This window comes from Plasmopara halstedii, assembly GCF_900000015.1.
Source record: "Plasmopara halstedii genome assembly, contig: Scaffold_3111, whole genome shotgun sequence".
In the NCBI taxonomy this organism is placed as follows: Eukaryota; Oomycota; class Peronosporomycetes; order Peronosporales; family Peronosporaceae; genus Plasmopara; species Plasmopara halstedii.
This window is the reverse complement of record NW_020190014.1, coordinates 54501-73100: the sequence shown is the minus strand read 5'-3', so window position 1 is coordinate 73100 and position 18600 is coordinate 54501. Positions and strand designations below refer to the sequence as shown.

General features: G+C 40.5%; 7 protein-coding genes across 7 annotated transcripts; 4 read left to right on the top strand and 3 right to left on the bottom strand.

Annotated features, from left to right (window-relative positions):
* Nucleotides 1–389: 389 nt before the first annotated feature.
* PHALS_07531 (RmlC-like jelly roll fold) lies at nucleotides 390–2221 on the top strand (the record flags this gene model as incomplete). The annotated part of the gene is made up of 4 exons (XM_024721013.1): nucleotides 390–903; nucleotides 964–1021; nucleotides 1117–1188; nucleotides 1279–2221. 4 exons carry the CDS (start codon nucleotides 390–392, stop codon nucleotides 2219–2221), a joined length of 1587 nt encoding a protein of 528 aa, XP_024586154.1.
* Nucleotides 2222–2491: 270 nt separating this feature from the next.
* On the bottom strand, nucleotides 2492–7963 carry PHALS_07530 (voltage-gated ion channel superfamily; the record flags this gene model as incomplete). The annotated part of the gene is made up of 1 exon (XM_024721011.1): nucleotides 2492–7963. One exon carries the CDS (start codon nucleotides 7961–7963, stop codon nucleotides 2492–2494), a length of 5472 nt encoding a protein of 1823 aa, XP_024586153.1.
* A 536-nt stretch (nucleotides 7964–8499) lies between these two features.
* On the top strand, nucleotides 8500–8978 carry PHALS_07529 (uncharacterized protein; the record flags this gene model as incomplete). The annotated part of the gene is made up of 3 exons (XM_024721010.1): nucleotides 8500–8526; nucleotides 8716–8730; nucleotides 8814–8978. 3 exons carry the CDS (start codon nucleotides 8500–8502, stop codon nucleotides 8976–8978), a joined length of 207 nt encoding a protein of 68 aa, XP_024586152.1.
* Nucleotides 8979–9042: 64 nt separating this feature from the next.
* On the bottom strand, nucleotides 9043–9304 carry PHALS_07528 (uncharacterized protein; the record flags this gene model as incomplete). Its single annotated transcript, XM_024721009.1, has 2 exons — nucleotides 9043–9111; nucleotides 9167–9304. 2 exons carry the CDS (start codon nucleotides 9302–9304, stop codon nucleotides 9043–9045), a joined length of 207 nt encoding a protein of 68 aa, XP_024586151.1.
* A 293-nt stretch (nucleotides 9305–9597) lies between these two features.
* Nucleotides 9598–10518, top strand: PHALS_07527 (carbonic anhydrase-like protein; the record flags this gene model as incomplete). Its single annotated transcript, XM_024721008.1, has 2 exons — nucleotides 9598–9907; nucleotides 9968–10518. The coding sequence occupies 2 exons, from the start codon at nucleotides 9598–9600 to the stop codon at nucleotides 10516–10518; spliced, it is 861 nt and encodes a 286-aa protein (XP_024586150.1).
* A 3421-nt stretch (nucleotides 10519–13939) lies between these two features.
* PHALS_07526 (agc protein kinase) lies at nucleotides 13940–16600 on the top strand (the record flags this gene model as incomplete). Its single annotated transcript, XM_024721007.1, has 1 exon — nucleotides 13940–16600. One exon carries the CDS (start codon nucleotides 13940–13942, stop codon nucleotides 16598–16600), a length of 2661 nt encoding a protein of 886 aa, XP_024586149.1.
* Nucleotides 16601–16977: 377 nt separating this feature from the next.
* Nucleotides 16978–17823, bottom strand: PHALS_07525 (RxLR-like protein; the record flags this gene model as incomplete). The annotated part of the gene is made up of 2 exons (XM_024721006.1): nucleotides 16978–17486; nucleotides 17556–17823. The coding sequence occupies 2 exons, from the start codon at nucleotides 17821–17823 to the stop codon at nucleotides 16978–16980; spliced, it is 777 nt and encodes a 258-aa protein (XP_024586148.1).
* Between the last annotated feature and the right edge of the window lie 777 nt (nucleotides 17824–18600).

Genomic DNA, 18600 nt, shown 5'->3' with positions numbered 1-18600 from the left:
AAGAGAAATTTCTTTGTAATACATAGATTTTAATTACTAATACCAAAATCCATACTAATATTATAGCAACTGATGACACCATAGGTAGAGAAGCTTCATTACAATTACTTACCTGTGGTAGTGCCGGACCATTGAAATGTCAATTCTTAGTTTCACAATCGACAATAGATGCTTCGATGTTGATAACACATGCCTTGCATCATCAGAAAGCACTTGGCTCGAAGCAATGCACAGGATACACCAGATATTCCGCTATATGTTCTTTATCATGACAATGTAGTCGATCGTAGAAAGCCAAGCGACATATTGCTTTTAAATTAAATTTGCAACATCAGGGCGTAGACCTCATGATACAAACTCGAGCTACGCGAGCGATTACTAAGGCAATTATGGCCGCGGGTACAGCGGGTACGATTGCATCGGTTTATTGGCTAGTTAGTCGAATTGTGGACGATAACGACTACAAGCGTCTAAACGACTCTCCTAAACTAACCAACGCGGAAATTACAGTCAATAGCGATGGTTATAACGAGGATTACAGTGAAGAAGAAGATTCGGAATGTTATCACTGCAATAGATTTCGAGATCTACCTGTTATCTTTGAATCCGATAACGAGTATACAGAAGACATCACGGGTTACACGGGAGATTGTTACACACCCAGCAACGACATTTGTATGCTATCGGTCAGCATAAAGACCCTCGATGATTCACATTTAGATGTTTCTTCACGCGAGTGCCGACTCTGTGAAGCCGCAGAGTCCAAGTTCGCTATTAATTATGAAGATATAAATGCCCAGAGACTGTATTTCCCAGAGACCGAATGCACCAACAATGAAAGCGTAGTGTCAGCTGGAAGCGACATGGAAGCAGAAAGCTCAATTCAACGTAATGCGGCGAATTGTAAGACAGAACAATGCCTTTATGTCAGACTGTAGTATAAAATCATATCATTACGTACAGTGTACGTACATAACTCAGTCGACTCGAAACGTAACCTTCAAGTAAAATCTAGCTTTTGGTGCATTGTTTTGATTCGATTAAAATTGATTTCTTACTGATTTGCTGACTACTCTCATGACCATCATACTTTGGCAAACTTCCTTCCGACAATAGCAAAGACCTGCTCTCTGAATACTCGTGCACGATGCGATTTTCAAGCAGCAATGCGACCAGCCAACTTTACATGTTCGTATCTAGCAATTGAGCGTCTGAAAATACCCTTTTGTAAAATTACACTATTTTGCGGCTATTAATTCAGTGTTGCTTCTATTCTAGCCATCTCAGAAAATCACATCTAAATAGGGGTACAATCACAAAAGCATTTCTTCCTCATATTACGATGTTTACACCTCGTGTCATCGCTCAAAAATTTGTCACGCATGAGCAAAATGAAGGTGTTGGTGCTCGCGTACACCGCTCAATCGGTACCACTCGCTTACGTAATCTCGACCCATTTCTAATGCTGGATGAGTTTTACGTGGGTCTACCGGGTGGATTTCCAGATCACCCACACCGTGGCTTTGAAACGGTGACATATGTATTGCCTACGTCTCAAGGCCACATGTGTCACGAGGATTTTCTAGGTAACAAAGGTGAATTACGACCTGGTGATCTGCAATGGATGACGCCTGGAAGGGGCATTATGCACGCTGAGATGCCCAAGAGTGAAGTTCCTGCTCATGGTCTTCAGCTTTGGATCAATTTACCGAGTAAGGAACGCATGGTCGAGCCAAAGTACCAAGAGATTAGTCGTGAGATGGTACCACATGCTTTTAACGAAGATAAAAGCATTGAAGCTATTGTTTTTGCCGGGGAAGCCTTTGGCCAACGTGGTCCTATTGACACGGTTGCTCCTGTTTCGTACGTCCACTTTATGCTTCAAAAAGGTGCGACATTGGAATATCGAATTCCAGAAAGTCATCATGTGTTTGTATACACTGTTTCTGGAACTGGCAAGTGTGCTAATCACTCGATTCAACCTCATGAAGCAATTGTGCTCGAGATGAAAGGGGATGGTGTGATGTTGCAGGCGGAGGACCGACTGGAAGTTATTGTCATGACGGGCCAGCCTCTGGAAGAACCAGTCGTACAGTATGGACCATTTGTCATGAGTTCGAAAGATGAGATTCAACAGACGTGGGAAGATTTTCAATCAGCAAAAAATGGATTTGAAAATGCACACACTTGGGCTTCCGAAATTGGAAATCGTCGCATTTGAACCGCGAAGAAAAGTGCAGGATACGGTGGAAAGCACATTGCTACGCTTTTGGTGCTAGTTGTCTCGCTCTTCTACTTTTGTGTATTACGAAAAAGACGCTAGTTGGTTCGAATATTTTTTAAAAGATAAACAATTTTCATGCTTAATCTTAACTACATTATATATCAGAATTGAAAAAAATGCAAATAAATTATGGAAAAGTGAGCTCACGAAAGTTTTCATAAATAAAAATTTGACTGTATGCTTGTTCTGAGTTTCTGTTTCTTGCTATTATATTGAGCAATTCTTGCCATCAGATTGCTGCCTTAAATGCTCTGAGAGAATCGGAGTGACCGATGCAGGAGCTCGTACATGTTCCAAAGCTATACTTTGTAGTGAGAGACTTGGTAATATCAATCCTAATCGAGATGCTAACGTTGTTTTGACTCGAGGTTGCTCGCATTCTATAGATTCCACATGTTCTTCAGATCGTACTTCCTGTTTTATCTTTTTCTCCTCTAACTTCATTTGAATCTGCATTCTACTTGCTTCACTTGCCCGTCTAGCCGTTCTTATCCGACTACCTATTCGACGACGTGTTCGAAACATTTTGTAACTTGACTGAATCATAATAGCTTTGCGGTGACGGAAGGCGTATCCACGCATAGCAAGCTCATCAACTTTTTCTTGAACTGTCAAGCTTTCAAGTGGTAGCACTCGCATTGTTAATACAAGTAAGAGATCCGTAAAGCGAAACATATTGGGAGGACAGATCAAGTCAAAGTTGATGTTCGTATTCACATTACCATTAAGACCATCAAAACTTCCAAGTCCAAGACGAACTCGATACGTGAGTTCAGCAATTCGTGCTTCAATATCATGATACATTTCGCGTCTTCTTGAATGAACAGCATTAGATACTGCAGTCCAATTTTCCGGTGTCATCTCGTCAGTCGCCATACTTTCAAGCATAGCTTGAAACGTTCCAAGTCCCAATGGTGGTTCTAGTCTATTCAAAAGTGCAAATAAATGTTTTTTATGTAGCAATCCCAATGCATCCGTGTCAAATTCACTCCAAATTTTTTGAAAATGCTGCAAATGTTCCACTTGAAAACCTAATATTTCCTCTTTCTCATCCGCTCTAGCAGACATTAACACATATGTGTCCACCATCGTTGAAGCGTACAAATTTTGTAAAATAAGTACCACTAAGATATAAAAGATATTATAAAAGAGTGCACTGATCGTTGGTGAGCCACAATCGCTCGAAGACCGCGATAAAACACATTGTGGAGGTGCTACACTTGAGGCTAAATATGTTGCATACCAATCTTCTCCAGCTGCAAATTTCACAAATGTTGAATACGCATTTGGAAATGTTGTTAAATTTAAATTGGAATTCAAGCCATTTGCCCATCGTGTAAGTGAAAATACTTGTACCCCCACAATTGCAAAAACAAATAAAACGTAACCAAGTAACAAGGTTACTTTCAACGTCAATTGTACACTAGCTAATAAAGTTCGAAATAATGTTCGAAGAGCACGAGATCGCTCTAAGACAAGCGAGAGATGTTTAAAGTCAAATGCTCGTGTCATGCCCAAGATTAAAAAGACAGGAGAGTTTGAAATTAATGGTCCAACGAGCATAATAAATGCAGTACAACTATTAAACGTTCTCCATGTAAATCCTTTCATTAAGAAATCTTTCCATCCAACAGCAGCGACACGAAGTACAGCATCAAATGCATATATGAGAGAAAATAAGTAATGAAGCCACCATACGCCTGACTCGACAGTATCAGTGTCTGTTGCATGATGAATTGGAGAGCGATACCATGCAAGCAATGAAGTATGAAGAAGGACTACAAAACTAATAAATCCTCGAAACGAACGTTTCTGCATGTGAACTTGAGCCAATTGCATCAATCTACTTGTAGGCAATGGATACTTTGGACGCATAGCAACAATCGCTTGTTTCTTTCGTAACCAGATCAATTGAACATTTGTTAATAGTAAAGTACCATTATAACATCGAAAATTGTTCATAAGGATCCCAGCAAAGACTTTTAAAAGATAAAAACGTGTGAAAAAGAGAAAAGCGACGAAAAAGCCTGCAAAATACGTTGATGCAATCGCAGATACTTGATGTTCTTTGTTCCCATTCGTATCATCGACAAAATCCATAGCAATATTTACAACAGGTAACCATCCTTTCATGGAGACAAGAAAAAGGATAGAAGACATTGCTCCTGTAATATGATCAAAGTGTAATCCTGAAAGATTCCCCCAAACTCGTGGGGTTAATACTCCAGTTGCACTATTCCAAAAGACTCCAATACACTCGTCCATACTATCAATTGATGGATCACTACAATATGCAAAGCGTCCACCAAAAATCTGCATCCCTAACGTTGCAAACGAATAGAACAAGAAAATAGAAAGCACAACACAATAAAAAATGGGTCTTGCAGACTCTTTTAGCGCTTCCGTGATGACTCGAAAAGTTCTGACGCGATAAAAGACACGAATTGGTCCAAAAGCTCGTCCAAGGCGAAATAACGAGATCATTGTCGAATGTGGCAATAAAAGTAACAACGAACACGCTAAAAGAACAATCATATTGATTTGATTCCATGTGTTAGATAAATAACTCTTTGGAGTCAAGATGAATCCACGAGCGATGACTTTTAAAAGAAACTCAAAGAAGAGAATACATGCGTAAACGACATCACTTAATGTTGTAAGTTCTTGAATCAAATTTGAATACAGCGGTGATTGTACGGTTAGTAGAATTGTGCGGATGACAATCGCAACAAAAATGTACTTTTCCGTCTCTTTTTCCAAACGTCGAGCTTTTAAACGAATCCACGATTGCCGTGGAAAGAGAAATAATGAAACGTCTGCCATAAGCCAATGACCATCCAAGAACTGCCGTGCGTAATCTGTAAACCTTCCAGACGAAGTCCATCCTGTCCATTCATCAGCAGAATTTTCATTTGAAGTTTCAGTAGCGACGATTGAATTTGAAGTGTCTTCAATCGGAGTGACAGTTGCCAGATTTTTATACTTTCCATTCACATCAAGTGGAATATATCGACGCTCGTGTTGAGTTTTCGTAGGACCATAATATCCTTTTAATTTTAAAAAGTCAGACGTTGGTAAAACATTCAAAAGTCTCGATTTTAAAGCTTCAGACGCTGATAAAGCTCGCTGTGCTCGTCGTTTGGCACTTCCTGGTAGACTGATGTTCATAATATCTTCTTGATATAAATTACCAAATTCTTCCACAAAAGTATACATGTCAAAGAGATGAATACGCTGGATAGCAAACATTCGATCTTGAAAGATTCCACTTAGCGTTTTTCTCCTTTCATCGCCTTTCATTGCAAAGTTTCGAAGTAGAACCACGAGCATAAAATTTAACGCAAGGAATCGACATAATACAACGTATGTTAGATAATAAAGCAAAGCCACTCCAAACGAACTTGCTTGTAACGATGCGTGAAAAATTGGCCAGATACTTCCACCATTTGTAAATTTAAACAATGTAAGCATACTATCGCTAAATGTATTGAAATGCGATTGCATAGTAAGTGGAAAGTTACCACCAAAAAGATTCATGCCAACGACTGCAAAGACGCTGTTCAATAGAATCAAAAAGGCAATGGAACTTAAAAATGCTGGTACACTTGCTAAAATAGCATCCAGAACTAAAAGCAATTTGTTGTTCTGTCGTACAACTCGAAATGGTCGGACAAGGCGAAATAACCGCAAGACAAAGATACCACGTGCATAGCTATCAGTATAGAGTAATACAGAACAAGAGAGTAGAAAAACCTCAACACAAGCAGTGACGAGCAAGACAAAATCCAAGCGATTCCATGGATTCTGTAAATATCCCACGAGACCATTTGATGCAGCAGCAAGAATAACAAATTCCACTCCATACACGAGCATTAAAACACTTTCAATCGTGTAAAGACGAGAAGCGTAACTTTCACTCATACCATGGTACTCTAATGCAAAAAGTATCGAGTTACAAAAGACAACAAGATTCATCACATGTTCAAGCACTGTAGATTCTGCAATAGCCGAGATTCTATCCATTGTCGGACTTCCAGTTTCTAAAAGAAAGAAAATTCGATCTTGACGTAATCGACACCAGCTTAGAAAAGCTCCATCGGATCGAGTAAATAAAAAAGATTGTAAAAACCACTCAATAATTCGTGTGCGATAGACTCGAGAGTGTGTCTCCATAAGTTGAATGACGTCTGGAAATGTTTCCGTCCCTTTTGGAAATTGAATCCGTGCTTTTGCAAGATACTCCTCCATCGCACGCTCTTGTTGTATTGCTTTTGCTGTCCGACCAATAGAGACGGAGATATAACTCTCTCGTACGATTCCAACGAACAAAGATAAAATCATGTAGCTTACAAACACGACTAAGGCAATGAAATATATCAGAGCGAAATACGACGAAGCTTGTTGCGTTCCATCAAGTGATGGACCAAATCCTGATCGTAATGTGATAAGAAAGACAGTGAGAAATGATGCTTGAAACGAATGGAATCCAGTATATCCTCGATCTGGAGGAGACATGGGGACACACTCCATATTGGATTTACATCCTGACTTAATATCATCGACATTACAGAAATGTACTGGAGTTTCAGGAACATACGCTTTGATGTCATCAAGAGACAAGGATACAATCGAAAGATCAGAATCTGCTTGAATGGCACATCGATGGGAGAGAGAATCGTTAAACAAATACATACCCAAGATTGCAAAGAGAAACAAGTAGTAACAATAGCAAAGTACAGCGTTTAGAGCCATAGGTAACGAGACAAGAAAGGTTTCCATCGTCTCTTGAAAACTTTTCCATCGTTTGAAGATTCGTACACCTCGAAAAACTCGAAAAGACAATAAATTAAAGCCAGCAACCGAAGAAAAGGGAAGAACTGCTAACCAACTAATCAAAACAGCACAGAGATCAAAGGCATCCCATTTGTTTCCTAGTAATGGTAAAAGACCTTCGAATCCAATCACTTTACACACTTGTTCCACCGTTAGAAAAACTAAGACGAAATATTCTAACAACGTCATACCAAATCGTGCAACTTCCTCGACATCTCCACTATCAAAATTTGTGATGTAGCGAAAGGATCGCCATCCAACAGATGTCATGCTTCCAACTACAGCAAGAAATATTGCAAGCTGAAATGAAGGATGACTAACAATTTGAAAACATTTTGTCGAGAGACCAGTGGGTAATTCAATGTCCGAGAAAATCTCTAGATTCTCCACTTCCAGATTTGCTTGCTGTCGAAAAAATGCACAGGCAACATCGCGCGTAGATGAATTGGAGAATTCTAAATCTATTGTATTACTTGTCAAACATAGCGAGAGACAACAATTATCGTTTGAAGGAAGTTCGTCCGTTGAAACATATTTCAAAGTCCGTACAAAGTTGGTCGTCTGACGTCCTGTCCGTACACTTTTGATCTCGGTAAGATTACCACTAATACTGGGCAATACCATTTTGTGCACTACTAATGGTGGCAAATAGTATTGTAGCGGCACAGCTTTAGGTTCCCATATGAAAGTTACTTTATCTTCAAGTAGTTTTAATCTTCCACTTGTTGGTTCTCCACGACTTCCATGTAATTTAGCGCAAATTGTGCCATCGCGAAGACTGTCACGAAAAGCATTGAGCTGTCGATCGTCATTCAAAGAGGTTGTATGCTCTTCGTCGCTAGTCATTCCTTGCTCAACGTTTACGAGTTAGAACATAACAAGATACTTATTTTTAGCGAGCTTTAAGCTCATTTTGGCATCAAGAGTGAATGCTAGTGTATTGATGTCAAGTGGGTAACCATCATTCTGTAGGCATAACCACCGAAACGTGTGTTAGGTGAAAGATAGGATCAAGACACGAAGACACGTCTCGCACGCAATTGCGTGTCGGTCGTCTTGAAAATATGCAGTGACGAAGCGAAGGCAATTAGTGTGGGTAGATCAATGAGAATCAAGAAATATTGCAGTGGTGTTACTAGATTTTTTTCTGCCTTTGCCTGACGAGACTGCTCCGAAAGCGAGACAATCAGTGTGAAATGTATCAAGGACAAGTTGAGGCAGAGAGTTCAATTCAATCTAAAATATCTGAATGCGCGAAGACGAGTTTCATTTAATATGATTGCGAAGTGGACTGAGGAACTCAATGCTTCGCACGTGGAGCTCTCCGATGCGAAAATAACGTTGACGACGATCTTGATGAATGAGAAGTTTGCTCAGATAAGATGGAAGGATTAGCGGAATCGACTGCGGTAAGCGTTTGAATCGTGAAAGCGTGAGCAAATCTGCACATGAAATGAGGAGATAGTGAGACTTTTATAAGATCATGTGTGGGTGACTATAAGAAACGAAACGAAGAGGTCGATTTACGATATCTGAGCTAACGAGGCAAACTAGCATTTTGAGGTAGAACTGCTGGTTTGCAATTATTTGCGCTTTAGGAATTATCACTAAAGGTACTCAGACATTTAAAATGAACACGCTTTAGAGTGTGAGAACTAACTCGTAAGTTTTGATCGTAATCACAAATGATACACAGCAAGATGACGCCAAAGTATATTTTGAACTGAATCGGAATCCTTCGAATCAGTATGACACCAGTGGATCACTGAATATGACGGTGGTAGCCAAAAAAGCACGGGATCAGATGAAGATTTATAGTAACGAACTGAAAAAGAAAGAAGTGTGGGAGAAGCGATTTTAGTTCAGAGAAGTAGAATTTTAATCAAAGAACAATTTCTATTTCAACACCAGATATCATTTGCAAACTAGTTAATTTCAGCGGCTTTCTCTTCTTCAAGACGCTTGCGTGCTTCGAACTCCACAAGCGCCGTGACCTTTTACAAAAAGACGTGAGAAAAACATGATGACCATTCGATAAAAATATCATACCCGACGCTCTTCCAAGTATTTACTTTGTAGGTAAAAGCCATAATATGCTCCTAATAGGCCTCCACAAAGTGCAAATACTGCTCGACCAGTGGAGCTTCCACCTCCAACATTAACACCGCTGCGAGGGCCGCCTGTCATCATTCTAGCAATGCTGCTTTTATTCAAAGTGATAGAATGTACATAATATAGTGGAACGTACACAAACTCATCTTAGATTCTAAAAAATGATTTGAAACGATAAAGTTCATAATGTTGGAACCGTTTTTCTTTAGATAGCAATCGTTTCGCGCATGAAATTGTCTCTCATCAAGATGTATAGAGAGCACTGGAAGGACAATAATTTAAATTAGTTTAACTGTAGCTCTTCCGAATGTGCAAGCGAAAATCCCAATGACTTCAGTCTGTAATTTACATTTTCAACATCAAAAGAGATGTCACGCTTGCAGCTTCTTGGATTGGGTTTCTTGGCACTTAGTCAAGCAGCGATCGATCCCATTTCAAATAAAAAATGGGGGTATAAGGCGACAACGAATGATGAATATGGACCGAATGACTGGAGCATGGGTTATCCAAATTGTGGAGGAAAACACCAGTCTCCAATCAATTTTCCAATGCAGAATCTCTCTCACACCAAGTTATGGGATATTGAAATGCCTCCACTTCAATTCTGTGGGGCGTGCGAGAAGTTTACTGTTAAGAAGTTGGAAGATTTATACAAGTGGGAAATACATCAAGATGAAAGTAAGTAAAAAAGAAATCTTCTTGTTAGCTACATTCGATGTTGATGATTTGCTATTTCAGATTGTACAGCGAAGTCGAAGAATAATAACGAGCGTAAATACTCACTTCTTCAATTTCACATGCATATGACGTCTGAGCACACAATTAACGGCAAACACTACGATGCCGAGCTACACTTTGTTCACAAGGCCGTGGACGGAAGTGGCAAGCTGCTAGTTCTAGGTATCTTTCTGCAAGCTGAGACTAATACACTGCCAAACGTATTTATTCAAGATCTTCTGGGTGATATGGAGAGTGAAGGCTCTTCGGGTGTGCAGGAACGAAACACAAACTACGCTGACATGCTTAATGACCTCGTGAAGAAGAGTCATTTGCTCAATTACAGCGGAAGTTTAACGACACCTGATTGCAGTGAAATAGTCGACTGGTGGGTCCTATCAAATCCAATTGCGATCTCGTTTGCCGATCTTCAAAAGATGAAAATTCTTTATGGTGAGCTCCCCGCAACGAATAATTCTTCTGACAATCGCCCCGTTCAATCTTTGAATGATCGGGAAATCATTTACTACCATAGACAACCTCATAAGAAGTGTTCGACGACCGGAAATTGATTGAGGTCAAAGTAGAATGGCTATAGATATTAAATAATAATATGCTTAATCACTTGGGTAATGATTTGAGATTTGTACAAGATATTTGACAATCTGAAATGACGGTTGTCGTGTTGTCGTTAACACCTTACGGGTCGTATGAATTTCAGTTTCGAAAAAAGAATGCGACCATTCGAGTAAAATACGTTCAGAAGAATGCAAGCTTTTTGCTGCGATTCAATGGTGCAAGTCTTACTTGCGTATGAGATGTATACAGCTGGTAAAGACGAGAGTAGAGTGGCTAAGAGCTAACTGCTTTTGGATCTATCCTTATATGTGTATTGAGTCTACTTTAGATTTTGTTACTCTTCACAGGACGATTATGATTTTGAGGCCTTTACGCATTAAACACATGTGAAGATCAAACATTCGTACCATGATGAAGATCTGTCCATTTTGCTGATATCACATGATAGTTTATATGAAGCAACGCTGATGCATGAACTGACTGTAGCAACATGTCGACGCAGCAGCATCGCAGAGAATCTCCAAGCTCTTGGACACTTTAGCATCTAAATTCTGAGTCGAACAATTTCCTGAATGATGCTTTTACGTATAAAAAGCTTCAACATGCATCTTATAGCTGGATCGCTTGGTTTTGTAATTCGCTCTACGAAAAACCTCTCACTGAAGTATAAATGTCGAAATATGCAGTGCCAAATCGCGGCTACCAGACAACTCACTTATAAACACAAGGAGCAAATAGCAAACACTAACCTTAGCTATTGTACTAAATTCTTCCGGGGTCCTGCATCTCAAAGCGGAAGAATCTGGATTGTGACGAATGACGCACTTTCTGGTGTTTGGTCTTGCAAGTCGCTCAATGCGTGAGCTCTAGAGGAAGAGTTCGTGCAGGTTTAAAGTTGTCGCAACGAGCGTCATATAATCTTTACACGTAGCCTCTTTCAACATATATGCGAACTATCCTACGTACCATCAAATGTTGCGAACGAAATGTGGGTGTTGAATGCTTCGCTCAACCAGACCCATTGAAACCCTCGCGTTGCCCATACTAATATATCAATTAGCATGTTACCAGGAACCACCGATACAAGACCTTCCTTGCTCTTTGCGCCAAAGCCTCGGGTTGTTCATCTTTAGTAATCTAACAAAAATTGCAGCTCAATGATCTGAATAGTTTGCCAAGCGCTTTTTTAAATGCCGACTTTGTTGTGCTGCATACAGTTGTTGACTTTGAATTTCTGAGTAATAGTCATTATAAAGGGTATAATTTTGAACTGACGCAGTTTATGACATAACACTGACAAAGTATTATAAGCTGGTGTATGTCTTCTCTAAATGACATTTTAGCAATCATGGGGATGGTCATCTTCGACCAGCGAACTACCTATCATATAGAACTTTAGTATGCCAAAATTTTGAGTTGGTGAGTGACAAAGTCATGATAAAGGTGGCATCTCAAGTCTCGTCAATTGATTATATCACGATTTATCAACTCACAGAACTTGATTATCATAATATGAAGCGGACAATCGCAAAAAAATTTTGCCCGCCGGTGTAATGGACAGCAACGGATCCTATAAAATAAAAGCCTGAACCGCCGTCTTGTACCGCAAAACCCCACCTCACTCGTTCAGTTCAGAAATTAATTCACTCAAAGGGCATCATTAATACTCGAAATGACGGCACTGCTCATTCTACTGACGTCAATAGTGAAAATTGTCGTCGAGCGCATTTCAAAAGCACCGGAGATGCAGCTATTGAGTAGCACGAGATCTGGCACCAACTTCGAAAACGCATACTGTACTCCTAAGCGCATAAATATGAAATACATTATTCAACAATTCCTGCGAATGAGCAATATAATTCTAAAAAGTGTCAATACCACTGACAGTGCTGCGCATATACCACTTTCACGTAGCTGGATGACAGAAATGAAACCCCATAACATCGTACTCACCTGTCGTTTAACAGCATAACAATGGTTTTCGAAACATATTTCATGCTCAATACCTTAATGAGCGTCTCGTGGAGCTGCAAAATCGGCTTGAAGAAGAAAAAGTCAAATACGTGAAGTAGGCTGGAGTAGCGACGTCATCGACGCAAAGTAATTGCTTGTAACGAAGTGAATACTAGCATTATCCGGTTTGATAATTTCGTCGTTCAATTGCGTGTCGCTTTGCTATGATGGTCAAATTAGTAACCATCAAAACAGTGCTGCTATCACAAAAGTGGTCCAGATATTTTTAAAAAAGTGTGCGTGATGCTCACTGAAGCTTCAAAGCTGCAAGTCTAGAAAGCATCAATGTCGACGTCTCACTAACATTCTGTCGATGAACTGCAATTTGTTCATTTGTTTGGCGTGCGAGAGGTAAGTAGAACAAAAGTTTTAAGACACAATGCTACTGATATAAAAAATACGCTTGGAAGACGTCGGCTGATATAACATGGGAATCCATTTGCACAAGCAAGATGATTCATGCCTTCGTATGTTGGGACGATATAGAAAAGACCTCGGCTTGCGTGACTTGAAATATCATTGTCAGTCCTAAGAGTCTAGAGATGACATATCTTACAAGATTTGATAAAACTGGACAGTAACAACAGCACCCATAGGTGTAGTAGCATTTAAAGCGTGTACAGTCTGCGGTGATGCTTTAAGACGCACTCATCTTTATCTCGTCCAGTATTGATATTCTGCAAAATGTCTTTAAATTGGCAGCATTTAGCCACAATGCATGAATGGCGTCCTATATACCATAGTTTTGTAAGTATGAGTAGCGTGTCGTCCTACGACTTTGTACTTTCGTAAGTTTTACGAGCTGACGTCAAAACACATGATGATAAGCAATCGTAACGAGATATGATACTTGACAAATGTCTTAACTATATGGCGAAAGCATAGTCTGAGTAAGGCAAAAGACTGCTTCTTGCTTCATGACTTTTAGCTTCTTTCTAATGCTCTTCTACATGGAGATATGGCGCAACGACAATTACGACAGTGCCACCAGGCTAACATGAGTGTCACTATTTCACATGAAGGACTCAGATAAAGAAGTGGACATTTAATGTAAAAACCAGACCACTTGATAACAGCAACGTGGCAGACTGAGAAACGAAGACGTAGACTAAAGATGGTCCTCAAAGCTGCTAAGAACTTCTTGTCAAGGACGCGGAATAGAAAATGCTTAAATTAGGCAGGTAGGTAAAATGGATCTTTTATAATATTGGAACCCGTAGCAATCAGGATTGGTGCGTAATCTGTAATGTAATGCACGCCATAACCTCGGTTGCATTCTGCTGTTTTGATTGGCTGAAAAAGATAACCTGGGAGAGCGAGCGTTCAGTGCTGCCTTTACTATACCAAGTAGTCAGTTGCTCTCGTTCCGAATCAACACAACTACTGCAGCTCCTTCTCGTCATGATTAAGGTCAAGTGGGACTCTATCAAGAACGCTACTTCAAGCTTTAATGTTACAACACGTACAAGTAGCGAACGCCCTACACTTACTGCGCTAATGGATGGCATTGTCATCAATAGTACGAGTAGTGGCAATAGCAACATGGCCGCATCGCGACGTCCACCATTACCAAAATGGAACATGGGCACAATTTCAGAAGACTCAATGCCCACGTTTAATGCAACGACTACTAGATGGGCTAATGATCGTTACGAATTGACAGAGAGTGGTGAGGTGCGTAATAAGGCAAATCATCAACGCATTTCCAAGCTTGAGATTCGAGAACATGGCGAGGAGGTTCTACGTGGTCTTATTGATCATGTACATACACGAATGTTACAAGAGTTGTTGTTTCTCGAACAAGCCATTCCTCCCCTTGAGTTTGAACGCAATTCTATGGCATTGGGTTTTGATCCGGGCGCGAGCAATGCAGGAAGTCGAGTGGGTTCAGTAGGATCTGTACGCTCAAGTTCGTCTAGTATTTGCTCAACTAATGATGGGTTTCGTATGATGATCGACACGACGGAACCGCGATGCATATTTCACACGAGCAAGAACTTCAGTGTTGCAGAAAAACTTTTAGTCTTTGTTTGTTCGTTTCGAGGTTTAAGTTGTGGGATTTGGAGCCGCAGTGTGCTACTAAAAGACGGCGTCCAGGTTGGTTCGATGTTGCCATATTTTCAAAAAGCCATTGAAGCGGGATACGGTATTTTGGTCATGAATCCCAATATGAATACCCAATTAATGGTTACACAAGACGGTACAGTTGAGAAAATGCCCATTCGAGGCTCAAGTAACGCTGAGGAACATTGTGACCATGTATGGCGCAATTATATCTTTCCCTCGGCTGCCCATAAAGTGCATTTTATTGCTTATGGATACGGTGGTGTCCTCGTGACACAATTGATTGCCAAATATCGGTATGAACTAAAGAGTCGACTCGGTAATGTTGCTTTTATTGAAAGTTCACACAAGATTGATCCATCGTGGAATTCAGGATTTAAACGATTCTTTTCACAGCACAGTATCTCTTGGTCTAGGTCCGATTGTCCTCTTAATACGGAGCTTGGTCGTGACGCTACAGCATTTGCAGCGACTAGTGGACCAAGTGGAGCTGGCACAACGTCTAGTAGTGATGATACCTTCTCCATTGGTCCCTCAACTCCACCGTCCAGGTCACCAACGAGTCCTAATGCTCAATTTAGTGGTTTTGGATGCATTTGTTTGTCTGCTGGACCATGTGAAGGTGCGAACGAAAGTCCGGCGTACACGACCAAGGAAGTGCTAGATACGGTGTTTGCCTTCTTGGCATCCCCAACGCCGTATGAATTTCAGCGCTCTGCTGCACGTAAAGTGCGATTAAATGCATTGATGGAGGAACAGCAACAGGCTCGAGTCACAGCATCGACGAAGTACAATGGACAAGGGGAGGATTTGCCTACTGATCCAGCAGTACGCACACGGAAACCGACATCGCCACAAACGGTTTCTAGCAATATCGTCGAAACGGAAGTGAAATCTCGGGAAGATGATACGCTAACGATCAATGACTTTGATCTATTACGAGTGGTGGGTCGAGGAGCTTTTGGCAAAGTTATGCTTGTACGACGAAAGGTGGCTCAACAGCAAAAGGGAGCACAATTGTTGAGTCCACGTACAATGATGGCCATGGGAATGACAGCACAACAAATTGCAGGTGCTACAGGTGGTGAGCGTGGTAAAGTGTATGCTATGAAAGTTATCAAAAAGGCTGCTGTGTTTGCCAAGAATCAAGTGGAACACACGAAAACGGAACGTCGAATTTTACAAGGAATTGATCATCCGTTTATGGTTAAGCTGCGCTATGCGTTCCAAAATGAAGCCAAGTTGTACTTTGTAATGGATTATTACAACGGAGGGACTTTACACTTTCATTTGCGTCGAGCCATGCACTTTGATGAAGTGCGTACAAGATTCTATGCCGCTCAATTAGTATTGGCCATTTCGCACCTCCATACGTATAATATTGTATACCGTGATCTTAAACCGGAGAACATTTTATTGGATGACCAAGGATACATTGCACTCACGGATTTTGGACTCTCACACGACCGCTTCGACAGTAACGATGGTATGCAGACATTCTGTGGTACACCTGAGTACATTGCGCCTGAGCTCATTCGTCGTGTGTCATACGGAAAAGCTGTCGATTATTGGTCTATGGGAGTTTTGATCTTTGAAATGCTTGCGGGTTACACACCATTTTATCACACAAATCGAAAACGTAACTTTCAAAATATTGTCAAACTCCCACTCCGATTTCCATCTGAATTTTCAGACGATGCACGATCATTGCTTCGTGGCTTGATCTGTCGTAATCCAGCCAAGCGACTTGGATCTGGTCCTTGTGGCGCGCAGGAGATCATGGATCATCCGTTCTTTGCGCAGGTGGATTGGGAGAAGCTGTATAAACGGGATTTTCCGGTTCCTTTCCGACCTGTGGTCAAATCAGATGGGGAAGTGAACAATGTGCCGGAGTTTTTTAAACGACAGGAAGTGATCGACTCGGTAGTATCGGATGCTCCTATCGGAAAAAGTCACGTCTTTCAGGGCTTTTCTTACACGGACCCGCTCAATTTGTAAGAGAAGTACACAAGGGACTAGTGAATGGTCAAGATTGTAAGTTTTGAATGTGCCAGCGTAGAACAAATGAGCTTTCTTGATTTGTCGAGTAAGGTAGAGTAACACAAGCGATGATGCGCTCGTGATAAAAGTTGTATTCAAATATATTTCTCAAATAATTCTGGATATATCGACTCTTTGGTAATTTTCTGCTTATCTAACAATTTTGGAAAAAAACATATTATGAAAGTTACATTTATTTTTGATGAAATTAATCGCTTGAAAATCAAGCAATATAAAGAAAAGTGTATATTTTTATTTTTCAAATTGGTTTACAGGGCAGTTCAGTTCCCTTTAAGGTTTATACAACTGTGCAGCATACCTTCTGTATCCAACTCTTAAGATTGGCGGAAGTAAAAGACAATGTCACGATCGTTTAGAGGTTGAATGGGGCGGACGTTTGAAGACTGAGGAAGCATATTGTAAAGCATTTTCATTCTTTGCAAGTCGACGAGCGAGATTGCAAATGGGTTCAAAAGGACCCACCAGTCGACGTTTTCGGTGCACTCAGGCGTGGTTAAACTTCCACTATAGTTGACTAGATGAGTCGTTTTCACGAGTTCGTTTAGTAGTTCAGCATAATTGACATCGCTCTTGTCGAGATCCGCAGGGAAATTTTCCATGTCTGTTAGGAGGTTCTGAATAAATGCATTCGGCTGAGCGACAGTCACAGCTTGAAGTAAGACCCCAATGACCAATTGTTTGCCACTTCCATCCATTGATTTGTGAACAAATTGAAGCTCAGCATCATAACGTTCATTGTTAATCGTATGCTCTGATGTCAAGCGCAAGTAAAATTGTAGCAATGAATACTCCTTCTCGTCGTCTGTCGACTTGGCTGTACAGTCTGCAATACAACATCAAGCAGTATGTTGTGAGTTTTTGTTATATCGTTTTGATCGAATCATATACTTACTATCATCGCCTTGAATCTCCCACTTGTACAAATTTTCCAATTTCTTAATGATAGATTCATCACAATCACCGTCGAATTGAAGTGGAGGATTTTCGGTGTCCCAGACTTTGACATTGTCAATGTTCGGCAGAAAAATGTTGATCGGGGACTGATGGTCTCCTTTACAAACTGGACTTTCGAAGTTCCAGCCTAAGGCGCTGGAAACGCGTTGGGATGTCACCTGACTAAGAGCCAGCATAGGCAATGCAAGAGTCTGAAGGCGTGTCATGATACTTGTTGCTTGAAAGGTAAATTGTAAACTGATGTCATGAAGGCACTATCAAACAAGCAAAAATTGTTGACTAAAGCTGTTAAACGATGAGGCTTTCTGATGAATTAATCCCGACGTCGAATCGTTTGACAGACCTCATGCCGATGTTCGACTTTCTTGTATTACCCAACTGTATGCTATTAGAATCAGAAGAGAAGCATCAAAGTATCCGTGACACGGTAGATCATTTATTTTTGTAGTGCGGCTTTACGTATCTTTGTCGAAAACGTTTCGATCGAAGAGATCTAAGGATTTGCAACAGTAATAAAAGCATGCCTTTTTGTATGACTTTTCCTCATCTCGACCTTTCGATTTCAAGAGCAAATTTTCAACAGCTAATGAACCATTGTGCTACTATAGACGCTAGGCAACTGTAGACATTGCAAGGAATCGCTTCGACAGGCTGACGCAGTATCCGAGAAAAGCAACCAATGTCTGTTGACACTGTTCTCCCCAATGAAACGACATTATCTACTTCATATCAGGGGATAGACACTGGAGATCGAATATCTATGATAATCCACTTACATAGGTTGGAGTAGCTTTACAGTAGCTTGTATCTCACATAGATCAAAGTGGAATCTTTTGATTATTTACTATACGCGTGTATTCTGGACTTCATTCAGCAGATCATAACAATATGATAAAGAGCATTGATTCTTGTAGGATTGGATGCATAACGGACATAGGCTGTCACGTAACCATAAATATCCATGATTTACGTCTATACTCTAG